The following is a 13741-nucleotide window of genomic DNA, read 5'->3' on the forward strand; positions in this document are numbered from 1 at the left end:
GTTCCTCTCACCTTAGTTTTTGAGACAGGCTCTCTCACTGAACCTGGAGCTCAATATTTCAACTAGACTAGCCCAAAAGCCCTTGAGATCAGTCTCGGTCTGTTTCCACACAGCCTCCTCCCACAAAGTGCCAAGATTACAATTACCTGCTTTATGTGGGTGCTATCGATTTAAACTCAAAAGTCCTCATGCTTGTATAACAAGTACTTTAGCCACTGAACCATCTACCCAACCTCCTGAGATTCCTTACATGTATTTTTATTCCTTCTTCCTCCCTCACACTTGGGATCACATCCAAGGCCTTGTATATGTTAGGTAAGAGCTCTCTTCAACCATTAAGCCACACACTCTCAGACATCTTCTCTTCAAAAAGTTGAGAATTTAATATGTTGAAATAAATACACCCAGAGTAAACTCAGGGAACTTTTCACTTTCATCAAACTGGAAAATACAATTAAACTTTTCTTTAGTGTTTTACTTTACTTTATTAACAAAATAACATGTTTGTGTGTACACATGTGCCACGGTGCACTTTTGGCAGTCAGGACAACTCTAGGGAGTAGGTCCTCTCCTGATACCTTATGGAACTTTAGGCATCAAGGTCTGGGTGCAAGTATCTCTACCCACTGATCCACCCAAGAGTTTCTAAAATAGAAAAACACAGACTTTAAAAATAAATAAAATTATTTAAAAATGAAGTTAAAAATAAAGACTAAATACCAGATTGCCAGGTGGTGGCAGAGGCACATGCCTTTAATCCCAGCACTTAGGAGGCAGAGGCAGAGGCAGAGACCTGCCTGGTCTACAAAATGAGTTCCAGACAGGCAGGGCTACACAGAGAAACCTGTCTTGAAAAAAAAAAAAAAAAAAAAAAACAAAAAAAAACTAAATATCAGATTTTTGAAAAAAATTGTGTATTTGCATGACTAATATGTATGGGCATGTATGCACTGGAGTTTACAAGATAGTTTTATGAAGTCAGTTCTCCCCTTCTACCTTTGTGTGGATTGTAGAGATTGAATTCAAGCCACTAGGCTTGTGTGGCAAGTGTCTTCACCTACTTAGTCATCTTGGTGGCACAGATATGCAGATTAGTAAGTCAAAAAATTACTTAAATTTGAGGCTACTTAGGCCTGGCTGCCCTGGAACTCACTATAAAGGCAGGCAGGCCTTGACTCACAGAGATCCATCTGCCTTTGCCTCCCTAGTGCTGGGATTAAAAAAGATGTGCACCACCTGCCTGGCAACTAAATACATTTTAAAAAATCACCTTTATTTACCTATTTTGTGTGTGTGTTTGCTCAAGAGTGTACATACACACATACATGCACGTGTGGGCACATACATGTACACACACACACACACACAGAATCATTACCACTGCAGCACATGGAGACAGAGGAAAACTCTGAAGAGTTTGTTCTCTTCTCCATCATGGTGATCCTGAGATTTGCAAATTTTTAACATGATTTTCTGTTTTACACAAGATCCAAAGCTTGACTCTAAGCTCAAACACATTATACTTTAGTCTGCTTCTCTAAGAAAAAGCTAAAGAGCCACACTTGGTGGTACCCACCTATAATCCTAGCCCTTGGTAAGTGGAGACAGGAGATCAGTTAAGGCCAGGGTGGGCTAAACAAGACCCTATCATAAAACAAAAATAAAACTACTAATTACAATTACCTTTAGTTCCTCTATGGACTGGTAGTCATTATTCTTGATTTTTTCTTTCATGGTACTAAAATCCATTGGGTGTTTAATTATCATAGAGTAGCCGGGAGCAATAAAATCCGTGACAGGAAATGAAAAGAAAGCACTTGGGTCTTTTCTGTGTAGACACATAAAAAGGTAATGTTATATTTTATTTCTATCACAACTTACTGGTACACAAGCAAAGTCAATAATAAACTCTCATATATAAAAGAATATATACCTGCTTTTCATTAAAAAAATAGAAAAGATTTTCAAGAACAACTATTTTAATAATAAGGGGTCAGATACTTTCAACAGCAGTACTGTTATTTCCCACCCCCACCCCATGCCCCCTAGTCTCATTGTGTAGCTCTGGCTGTCCTGGAACTCACTCTGTGGACCAGGCTGGCCTCGAACATAAACATACTAAAGGCAATATACAGCAAGCCCATAGCCAACATCAAATTAAATGGAAAGACCCTCAAAGTAATTTTACATGCAGATCTGCCTGCCTCTGCCTCCTGAGTTCTGTGATTAAAGGTGAGAACTACCACCACTTGCTAATAGCAATACCCTTAAGACACAAAACCTCTTTTAGAGAAGCAACCTAATTACCAGCACGTTCTATGAGTAATCTAGACTAACTTTCCAATGACTCAGCCTGATTTAACTATGAACATACATTTGCACTCTTTCTGGTTCTGTGCCTAAATGGTATGCATTCCTAGTCCATAAAAGCATGCTTTCCCAATCAATTAATTAACATTTCTATTATGTACACGTGCCCCCACCACCAAAAAGACATTTAAAAAGTTTCTATTGGGGTGTTGGAGATATGGCTCAGCGGTTAGGAGCACTGGCTGCTCTTCCAGAGGTCCTGAGTTCAATTTCTAGCAACCACATGGTGACTTAACAACCATCTAATTAATAAGATTTGGTGCCCTCTTCTGGTGTGCAGGCAGAACACTGAATATATAATAAATAAAAATCTTTACAAAAGAAAAGTTGCTATTGGATTGAGGTGGAAACTGATGGGATATGGGGCAGAGTTGGGAACGGGCATGAGCACAGTACTTGGGTTCGCTCTGCAGCAGCATCCATCTGACTATTCCCTTGTCCTCTCCAGAAAGGGACCCAACTGAAGGCAATGGCCTTGGAAAGTTAACAGTCTGTGTGACCTTCCTGTGCCGTCAGCTTTGTGGTGACTCTGGAGCCGAAGCCTATAGACCCTGGCCTGCCTGTTTCATCCAACTGCAGATGCTCAGGATTGAAGAGGCCAGAGCACAAAATGGAGGAGGAAATCCTGACCTAAGAAAAGGGTGATGATTGAGATATTCACAGTGCCTTCAGGGGCTTTGAAAAGCCTCCTGTCCAGAGTATCTCACCGTAGAGAAGGGCCTATGAAGGCTGTGTAAATACAATGGAAGAAGGGGTACTGTTTATTTCCTAGATACTGAACATCTGAGTTCAATCCCCAGGACCAACATGGTTGAAGGAGAGAACTGACTCCTAAAAGTTGTACTTTCCAGTCACACATGAGCTATATATAGCATGCACATGCATACCCACACACATATACAACCCCTACATGTGAAAACTAGTGCTTTCTATCACAGGTTCATTCTCAACTCTAGCTGTGTATTAGAAGAGGAGCTTTCAAAAAATTAAGTAGTGGGACAGGAATAACTCACCCAACCTCACTATATCAAGGCATCAAATCATTGGTGTAGCAAGGGTTTAATGTGGTATCGGCATTTTGAGTACATGGTACTAGTATTTTTAATATTGCCAGGGTATTCATGCTCTACGGGCCAGTTTCTTAAGCTGTAGGGTGTGACTTCATATTGTGTGACATAACTGCGAGTGGGAAAGGTGTCAAGAAAAATATAGCACTAGGTAATGGCACACAATTTTAATCACAGCACTTGGGAGGCAGAGGCAGGCAGATCTCTGTGAGTTAAAGGACAGCCTGGTCTCCAGAGCGAGTTCTGTAGACCACACACACATTAGTCCAAACAGTCCAAGGGGATACTATGGATAACAAGCTTCACCAATGGCTGACCTCCTTTACAGACAAATTATCTGTACTCCCTACAATCAATCATTTTGGAGGCACCACCAGAATTGATCAAATACATTTTTTTAAAAGATTTTATTTATTTATTTATTATGTATACAACATTCTGCTTCCACGTATATCTGCACACCAGAAAGGGGCACCAGATCTCATAATGGATGGTTGTGAGCCACCATGTGGTTGCTGGGAATTGAACTCAGGACTTCTGGAAGAGCAGCCAGTGCTCTTAACCTCTGAGCCATTTCTCCAGCCCGATCAAAAACATTTTTTAAAAGTCAGGTTTAGTTCTGAGCCTCAAGGATGCAGAATCATCTAATCACTAAGGATAGCCACAGAATGTGGTTCTGGGTTCTAATCCTCAAATGTTCTCATCAATGCTGGATTCTTTGACTTTAAGTATTTCTTGAAGTAGATTTTTTAGGGTGATATTATTGGCAAATATTCTGCTCTTTTGTTACAAAAGGCAAAACACTTTATAGTCACACCTTCCAGTTGGGATAAAATAGCAATATTTAACTCTTCTCCAATGGACTAACAAAAATGACTTATCAAATGCAAAGACCAGAGATACCATTTTCTTAACTATTCCAAAACTTAAAAAGAGGCTAGCCCAAAGCCTGGTATTAATACTTGCCAGCCTGGCCTACAGAGTGAGTTCCAGGGCAGGCTCCAAAGCTACACAGAGAAACCTTGTCTTGAAAAACAAAATAAATAAACAAGTAAGTAAGTAAATGGGGCATAAAGTCAGGTATGATGGCATACACCTACAATCCAGCATTCAGGAGTTTGAAACAGGAGGATGGTGAATTCCAGGTTAGCCTTAGATTGTGAGAGCCGATCTCAAAAACCGACAAACCCAAATAAGGGGTGTAAAACTTATAGCACTTCATTTTATCTTTCAGAGTTAATTGCTGAACATAGAACCTAGGTGCTGCACAAATACACAGAAAGGACTGTCCTGCAAGAGGCGGGGTGGGGGGGGATGCAGGATGGTTATCTGTATTGTTACTCCTAGCTTCAAGTTTTAATATGAGAAACTAATTTAGAAAGGAAAAACTAGACATTTCATAACACCCTTAAAGTTGCCAGTTAAAACAAACCAAGTAAGAGTATATGTCACCTTCTTGGGAACACTTCTGTTGCCAGGTACTTACCATCTACTTTAAAATCAAGTATGTTTGGGTTTAGGCCACACATTATGACTTTAGATAACAATAAAGAGACATGGTTTGGACCTTTATGTTCAGCTTTTGAATTACCATACTAAAAAAAGCTGGAAAACATTTACCTCTGCAATTGTCTCATGAGTTGATTCAAAGCTTCCTGAAGCGGTGTCTGTTCTACTTCTAAAGCAAACAGGAAATGTGTGTTAAAAAGGCATAAGCTAGTACCTCAGTTTTCTATCTATATGACTCATCTATGTTTTATTAAACATCTCACACAGGAATTCAATTTACCACAAAAGTGCTGAAGGCTGAGAATACCAAGTCAACACTGAAGCTAACTTAGAGCCCTTATGCAGCAAGAGAAATAAAAGAACTTAGAATAAACTCACTACAAGCCTTGAAGGTATAACTCAGAAGCTAATGCCTGGTCCCTTTCCCTCCCCACAATTTCTGCCTCCTCACTCAGGACAGACAGCTCAGAGCAACTCCAACCTTCTTGTCTGGCTAGAGAGCTTGTGAGAGGCTTCTCGGGAGGTAAGTCTAATCTCACAGGGGCATGACACTGGAAATCTTTTTCTGCCTCGTTCTCCACACGGTCTCGATCCCGCTTCTTTTTATCCTCCTAAATAGAACAAAGGGAAACAATTTAGAAATGTTTCATAAACAACGTCTTTAAATACATATCATTTTAGTTTTGAAGGAAAAGTACTACTGAAAAGAATAAATTTTAAATTAAGAAATCAATGTATTTTGCTGCCATCTACTGGACAAAGAGAACATGTTCATTGAGGAAAAGAAGTCCATTTCTCTGTGTCCGGCAATAATTGATTAGAAAAATAATACTATTCACACACACAATATAATATGTCAGAGCAAACCTAAGATTTCCATGGGAAATCATGAAACATTAGTGAGCCAATAAATAGCAGAAAACTTGAACATGGACATATAGCATGTTAATCAAGTAAGTCAGTTCTGTTCAAAGTCATCAAATTCAATGTAATGCCACTCAAACTTTTAAAACAGAATTTTTCATGAAATCTGCAAACCAGTTATATACTTTTCTTAAAGAGTGAATGATTAAAGCAGAACAGTTTTGAAAAGATCACAGTGAGATAACGAGGAGCTGAGGATGTAGATAGATCCCTGGTAAAACACTTGCTGAGACAGCTTGGTTAGGTTTGATTTCCAGCACCGCAAGCAACCAAGCAAGCAAGGAAGTGAATGCTCCCTACAAAAGACAGTAAGCCTCAATGGCACCTAGCATAGTGTGATTGTAAAGACAATGCGGACAAAGGGGTACACAAGCACAACAGAATGGACTATAAATCCAGGAACCAACCCACACACCAAACTCCCAACAGTAGAGATATTTTTCCGTAAGTGAACCACAGAAAGACTGATTCTTAAAGAACAAATTTGATAAATTTGACTTAAAGATTTATTTTATGTATACATGTATGTCTGTCTGGGTGTATATATGTAAACCACATGCATACAGTGCCCATGGAGGCCAGAAGGGGGCATCAGATATCCTGGAACTGGAGTTTCAGGTGGTGAGCTGACAGGGGTACTAGAAACAGAACTCAGGTCCCTTAGAAGAGCAAGTGCTCTTAACAACTGCCTCCCCATTCCAAATTTGAAATTTAATTCATAAATTTTGGTGCATCAATAAAGCCAATAAACCAAGCTAAAATATCTAGCAATAAACTGGGATAAAGTACTTGAAACATAAACAATCATAAAAGAGAGAGCAAGAATAGATACAAAACATTTATAAAACCATATAAAGAGATTAAGAACCAAATAAAAAGGGCACCGTAGATAATTCACAGAAGGGATCTGAAACTAGCTCAGGCTCCCTAAGCCTCAGGAATTATAAACTTAAAAACTACACATCAGGGCTAGAGAGATACCTTAGCAGTTAAGAGGACTGGCTGCTGTTTCAGAGCACCCAGCTTTGATTCACAAGGTGGCTCACAACTCCAGATCCAGGGGCTCCAATGCCTTCTTCTACCTCTAATGGGCACCAGAATGCAGTAGCACTCCAGATATACACAGACAAAACACCCATCCACATTAAAAGATAAAATAAAAACTTAGAAGAGTCTCTCTCTGATGGGCAAAATTTAAATATCTGAACAAGTTTTAATAAAAATATTGAGAAATAAGAAATACCTTCCAATCAGTGGTTCTCAACCTTCCTAAAGCTGTGACCCTTTAATACAATTCCTTCATGGGGAGGTGATCTACAACCATTATTATTGTGCTATTGCATAACTGAAGTTTTGCTACTATTATGAATCATAATGCAAGTACCTGTGTTTTCCAGTGGTGAGCTGTAAAAGGGTCAGTTGACTCAAAGGGGTCGCGACCCACAGGTTGAGAACCATTGTTCTAGCTAGTTGAGTAGGTACAATTAGGGCAGCAATTACAATTACTTTACAAAGCTTGCAGAAGCTTTCCCCCATTCTCAGCTAGTCCTTTCTCTGTACAGTCTAGACTAACTTCACAACATGATACATACAGAAACACATAAAAGATTATTATTGACTTATGGTTCTTTTGTTCTGTTTTTTTCAAGACAGGGTTTCTCTATGTAGTCCTGGAACTCACTATGCAGATCAGGCAGGCCTCAAACTTAGTCGCGCGCCCCCCCCCCCAGATTAAAGTACAATACTACACCTGGCTTCCCATTATGGTTTTTAAGCTGAAATGTGCATCCGAATCATCTGAAGGCCTTGTTAAAACTCAGGGTCCCTAGAGTTACTGACGTACAAAGTAGAGCCTGAGAATGGACAGAAAGCTTTATATCTGTGACCCTATACCAGTGTGATGCCTATACAGCAATACCCAGTCTCATTCTCAGAAGATAAAGCTGAGTTCTCCCTTGAATACAAGAAACTAAGAGAATAAAATAAGAATATTAGAGTTTCAATCTAGGAGTCCAACATCTACATGGCAGAGGTTCCACAGAAGAGAAAAAGGAGGAAAGAAAACGATCAAAGATACTTTGAGCAAACACCTCAGAACTGAAGGCTCAAGTATCTATTGTGAAACATTAGAACAATGACAACAAAGGGGACAATCCCAAAAATTCCAAGAAAGCAAATACTGGTCACAAGCTAATTAGAGTGAAACAGACTGATTTCTGAACAGCAGTGACAAAATATGTAAAATATGTTTAATTTTAAATTTTAAAATGCTTTTAAAATTCCGAGAGAAGGGGGGATGGAAAGAAGTATCAACAATTAAGAGCAAAAAACCCCAAAAAACAAAAAACAACTAAGATCACTTGTTCTTCCAGAGGACCCAAGTTTAGTTCCTACTTTGGACGCTCACAGTTTGCCTGGAACTCCAGCTCTTAGGGGTATGACATCCTCTTCTGAGCTACACAAGTACACACACACACACACACACACACACACACACACACACACACACACTTGTACTAAATGTTAAAATTCTTAGAAAATACTTTTCAATTTAAATTTCTATATTGACTCAAACTCAATCTGTATGAGATTTCTACCCAAGGGCAAACATTTCTAAATGTGGAAAGCTTACCAAAATCTACCTATACATACTTCTTAGGTTTCTAAACCAGGGGTGTGGTGCGCACCGACAGTCTCAGCAATAGGAGATGAAAACTGAATGATGACACTATACTGAGTTCCAGGCCAGCTACTAACCTGATGTTCAAGTGCCCAAGAATATTGAAAGACTTGTTGAGCTCACAGGTAAGACAATTTACAACTTGTTCACTTCCAAAGCTCTCAGTTAAAAAACAAAAAGGCTCAGCTTCTGTGGTTTTGGTAGTTTAGGAAAAGAAAATGTCAGTCAGCCTGACCAGAGACTGTGACTACTGTCATAGTCTACCTAAAGGCAATAAAAACCCGATCAGAAAGAAATACATTTTGGATATTTTTTTCCTGGATAATTTAAAACATCTTAAAGAGACAATCTCTAAGGCTTGGTCACTCACCAATGTGTTTACTGACAGGGAGTAGGGCACTTAGGCTCTATACAGCAAAAGAATTCAGGAACCAAACCATGGAAAGTATCACTCTTAAGGTAAGCCACTAAGAGGCAGCTAAACTTTTGTGTAGAATTCTAGGCAATTCCGGATATGGATGGGCTCACCTCTGTGAAAAAAGTTCTTACTATTCATCCTACCATGTAAATCAAGACATCAGCTACTAATTATTTTCTATTAAGTGAAAATAGTTGTTTTACTCTTGGTAATCACATTCTCTTCAACAGACTCAAGACTTTTTTTTTTTTTTTTTTTGAGACAGTTGTATTTAGCAGCACAGGCTGGCCTCAGTCTCCTGAGTGCTGGGATTAAGGCACGTGCCATCTCGTCGCAGCTCAATTTGCCATTAAAACACTTATTTCAGAAAAACAACTCAACACCCGTAGCCCCTATTCACTTGTGAAGACCGGCTAGGTCTGGCAAACCTCCAAGGCTTCCCGGGGAATGAATTCTTACCCTTCCAAGATAATTATAAAAGTATCCTTTGGAGCAGCTCCTGAAGACCAGGGCTCCCTGCTTACAAGACGTGTGGGGACCGCACAAGCGCTCAAGAGTATTATCAAGACAAGACTTGCCGAGCTCCCAGGTGATCCAGGCTTCTAGTCTGTCTTACTCCTCCACAAAGCCAGACTCCCCAGGCGCCCAGGTGTCCCACTGGACCGAGGACAAGGAGGCTGGGAGCTGGTGACGGGGCCATAAGCAACGAAGCCACCTTTACCTTGACTCTTCTCCGTTTCCTCCCCTTCTCTTCTCCCGGAGCCTGTTTCTCTCCTTTCTTCCTCTTTTTCCGTTTTCTGTCCTTGTGTTTGTCATGGTCGCTTCTGTCTTCGAAGAGGCTAGAGTCGTGCCCGGAGCTGCCCGTGGAGAGCTCAGTGACTTCGCTGCCACCCACTTTGAGGACCAGCTTTAGGGGCTTCTCCACGTACTCTGAAACAACAGCAGGGCGCGGGCTGACCGGGGGCAGACCGAGGGCGGGCGCCCCACCTCCCAGCGTCCCACGAACACCCGCCGGGGCCGGCAGGCCCGGGTCGAACGCCGCCCCGCCGGGGCATCTCCGCGGGTCGGGGCCTTGCGGGAAGGGGCGGCGCGGCTCCGCAGGCAGGCCGGTCGCTCCTCACCCTCGTAGAAGTGCCGGTCCGACTTGTGCTTCTTGTGCTTCTTGCCCATGTCCGACCGGGCCCCAGAGCCCGCCCCCCGCGCCAGGCCCAGGCCGTGCGGCGCCGCTTCCGGTCCGGGCCAGGCGAGCGGAGGGCGGGAGCGGGGCCCGCGAGACCCCGCGCCGCGAGGCAGGGGGACGACACGCGCCCAGCGGCGCGAGGCCCCTCACGAGAAGACCACGCGCGAGACGCGGCCGAAGCGCGAGAGCGGTGGCGGAAGGGCGGGAGACCGGCGCACCCGGCGGGAGAGAGGGGCCGCGGAACGTGCGGGATGCAAACTGCCTCGAGGGGCGGCTCCTGGTGGCCGGAGGCGGCACTGCAGCCTGCGGTCGAGGGCGGGGCCGCATCTGGAGGTGGGCTCGGAGGCGGAGCCAGTCTCTCTGACTTTTTCTCCATCCCTATTTTCTCTGCTTTCTTCCTCCCATTCCTGACTCCTTTTCACTTTCCTTTGCTTTTGTTTATTCTCTTTAACAATATTATTGAACTTCATCTGTAACGGATCTGGAAAACAAGAACATTGATTCTGCCAAGCCCGCCGATCTTCATTTGATCTCCAGGACCCACATGATGGAAGGAGAATGGACTCCTGAAAGTTGTCCTTTGACACCTCTAATGTACCGCGGTACGTGCACGCCCACACACATCCCATACACAAATAAATAAATGTAGAAGGAGAAGAAAAAGAAAGAGAGAAAGGAAGAAAACAAAGCCTTATTGATGATCGTAGGGTAAAGCCTCTAAGTTAATTAAATAAAACCCACTAAGTGTGGAGCAGTACTTTAAAAAGTGAGACCTGAGGTGAAGATGTCATCTGGACTCAAAGGCTGGAAACAGTGTTGCTTAATTTGGTTATCTTGGGTGACCAGGACTCAATGGGGGTGGTTCTTTTAATTGTATGCTTTTCTCTGTTGTTTAAAAAAATAATTTGTATGCTAAAGTAACTGGAAAGAAAAGAAAGATTAAAAACCTAGAAACTAACTAGAACTTAGGTCAGCAAAGGTGATAAAGTTGTAGCTATTGACTCCCTAGGGAGGCCAGACTGACAGCTACTTTGTAGCTGTTGTCTACTTGTAGCCCAGTCAATGTCTTCCTGTTCTCTTATCTCTGGATGCCCAGCCCTTCTGGACAGTGGCTCACTGGCAGTTTTGTCCACTGGCGTTTACCCAGATATGCCATGTTAAGATCTTCTTGTGGTGGTGCAGGACTGTAATCCCAGCATTTAGGTTGAGGCAGGACTGATTGAATTTCAGACTACCCAGGGCTACATAGTGAGATATTATCTAAGAGTAGTGCTTGCTGTTGTGTGTGTTTGTGTTGTTGTTGTTGTTGTTGTTGGTGGTGGTGGTGGTGTATGTGTGTGTGTGTGTGTGAGAGAGAGAGAGAGAGAGAGAGAGAGAGAGAGAGAGGTGTGTGTGTGTGAGAGAGAGAGAGGGAGAGAGAGAGAGAGAGAGAGAGAGAGAGAGAGAGAGAGAGAGAGAGAAAGAAAGAAAGAAAGAAAGAAAGAAAGAAAGAACTTTATAGAATATGAATGGCAGGGTGAATAAACCAAGGCCCGGAGAAGCCAGGTGGCTTAATCCAGGTCACATATCTTGCTTGTCTGAGACTTGAGTCGTGTCTCCCTTTCCCCCCAATTCCACTTTCTAAACTATATGCCACATGACTCTTTGAAGATAGGTCATCTCAGGCTCCACACATTTGCAAGGTTGGGAAGAGGGTACATATGTTGGCGTACACTTGTTAAAGAGCAGTGGAAGATAGTGAGAGATGTGGAAGGCCTATCTGCAGATTTTTGTGGGTCCTGTAAACAAGGAAAATGGACAAAGGGACTTGTTCTAAAGATGGTGACTATCTTCCTCGCTGGAATAATTCTGTGATGGCAGGATGTTGGATTTGATGACACCTTATGGTACTTGTGATTCTGACCTGCCTGAAATGGAAGCTTCCAGGAGACAGGGAGATGGCCACTTCAGGGCTTCCAAGTACTAATTTACAGAAGAGCAAGGGGACAGTTCTGGGAGAGGCTCAGGGTGGCCCGAGGCTTTCATTAATTTCATGGCCCCAGCTTCCACCTCTGGCCTTGGCTGCTCCTTTGCAGCTGGCTAGCCTCTGGGAGACTGAGGGCCACCTTCTTTACCCAGGTGATCTGAGGTGGCCAGATTCCTAGTCACTGCTTTGACTCTGTGGAGTATCTGCTGTGCTGCCCCTCCCCCTACAGCCCCCAGACTGTACTCAGTTTTCTTGCAGCAGCTCCAGGATATGGTGTAACAATTTCTTCCAACGTCGAAATATCCCATCTTTTAGGGAAGCTCTTTAAACAGCAAGGTCAACAACTCAAAACAGCTTCAGGAAGTCTCTGCAACTGACCAGATTCTCTAGGTGCCTCCCTGCCAGAGAAAGCAATTAAAGCTGAGAGAGTCCCTCTCAGAGGAGAGAAGCTAAACTGAGAAGACTCTCGGACTGCAAGACCAGACCAGCTGCCACAAAGAAAGAGAAACCAGCTTGTATGCCTAGAAGAGGTTTAGCCCGAGTCACCTGAAAAGGACACTGTCCAACCCGTTGAACTGCCTGCAGGCTGTGCAGTGTGCTTCAGGTTCCCAGCTTTGGGAGCTGTCACCCATGCTGGGGTGGGCTTTGGGGATGCAGCTATCTTTGAGTCATCTCTACTCCTTAAGTAACTCCTCATCCATATGCCCGTAAGTCACCCCAATAAAACTTACTGGTTTACCAAGTTGGACTTTTGTGGAAACAGTACTCTGATCCGTCATGGGTTTCCTGTCTGGGATGAGTAGATGTGTGTGTTATGTCTCCCCAGGAAAAGTTTTGTCACACAACACAGTAGGACAGTATCTATGTCCACCTTGCAGAGGGTGGGTCAGGACATGATATCTGCAGTACATCCTGAAAGCCACTTAGATGGAACTGACTACAGGTCTCCTCTGTAGGGTTGAGAATACCTTGCTGTGACAATGGCAACATTAAAGAGTGGGGCTGGGGCTGTAGCTCAGCAGTAGAGTGCCCGTCTAGTATGCACAAGGCCTGGGTTTCATCCCCAATGCTGGAAAAAAAAATACTGAGTAGCAGTTATTTAGATGACGAGTTAGAAATGAGGCTCAGACCAGGGAGACCCTACATTAGCTCTGGGAATGGACAGAGCTATCCCAAGTCCAGACTTCATATTTACCAGTCTTGTGACCTTGGGTACATCCTGTACTTCCCCACTCTGGACCTCTCTGTCTCCTCAAACAAAGGCGAGGTAGTCAGGCTCACTACAGCAATATGATGAGTATAAGGACGAAAGAAAATGAGGCCAGTGTACCAAGGGCATTGCCTACTATATAGAAAGTGCTTGGAAAATGCCACTACTAACATTAAGTTTTAAATATTTGTAATCCTTTAAAAACATAATTCAGGTGGCATCAATGCCATTATTTCTGCCTCAGTCAATTCCAGATCCACATCTGGGCTCTTAGGGCCTGAACTGCCCCATTGTCTCTCCAGCCCCCTACTCCATCATCTCAGCCCCTCCATGCTGGCCTCCTCTCCTCACTTAATTCTGGCACACTGTCTGCTCCATTGGACTTTCAACATCCTGAGAATGGGGACCTTCAGGACA

The 13741-nt window shown here is 43.0% G+C and overlaps 1 protein-coding gene across 2 annotated transcripts in view; it reads right to left on the reverse strand.

The window, feature by feature from the left end:
- The window catches only part of Brd7 (bromodomain containing 7), a 31981-nt gene extending 21704 nt beyond the window's left edge, over positions 1–10277 (reverse strand). Inside the window, exons 1-5 of one of the 2 annotated variants that reach the window (XM_027405532.2) lie at positions 10090–10277; positions 9690–9898; positions 5428–5557; positions 5058–5115; positions 1684–1828 (exon numbers count right to left, since the gene is read on the reverse strand). In XM_027405532.2, the coding sequence (XP_027261333.1) occupies positions 1684–1828; positions 5058–5115; positions 5428–5557; positions 9690–9898; positions 10090–10138 (591 nt within the window). In that variant the 5' untranslated portion in view covers positions 10139–10277. Of the gene's footprint in view, positions 1–1683; positions 1829–5057; positions 5116–5397; positions 5558–9689; positions 9899–10089 lie in introns of both variants that reach the window. The other variant, XM_027405531.2, reaches the window with a different exon arrangement.
- Between the last annotated feature and the right edge of the window lie 3464 nt (positions 10278–13741).

Source organism: Cricetulus griseus, chromosome 3 (genome assembly GCF_003668045.3).
Source record: "Cricetulus griseus strain 17A/GY chromosome 3, alternate assembly CriGri-PICRH-1.0, whole genome shotgun sequence".
NCBI classification, from domain to species: domain Eukaryota; kingdom Metazoa; phylum Chordata; class Mammalia; order Rodentia; family Cricetidae; genus Cricetulus; species Cricetulus griseus.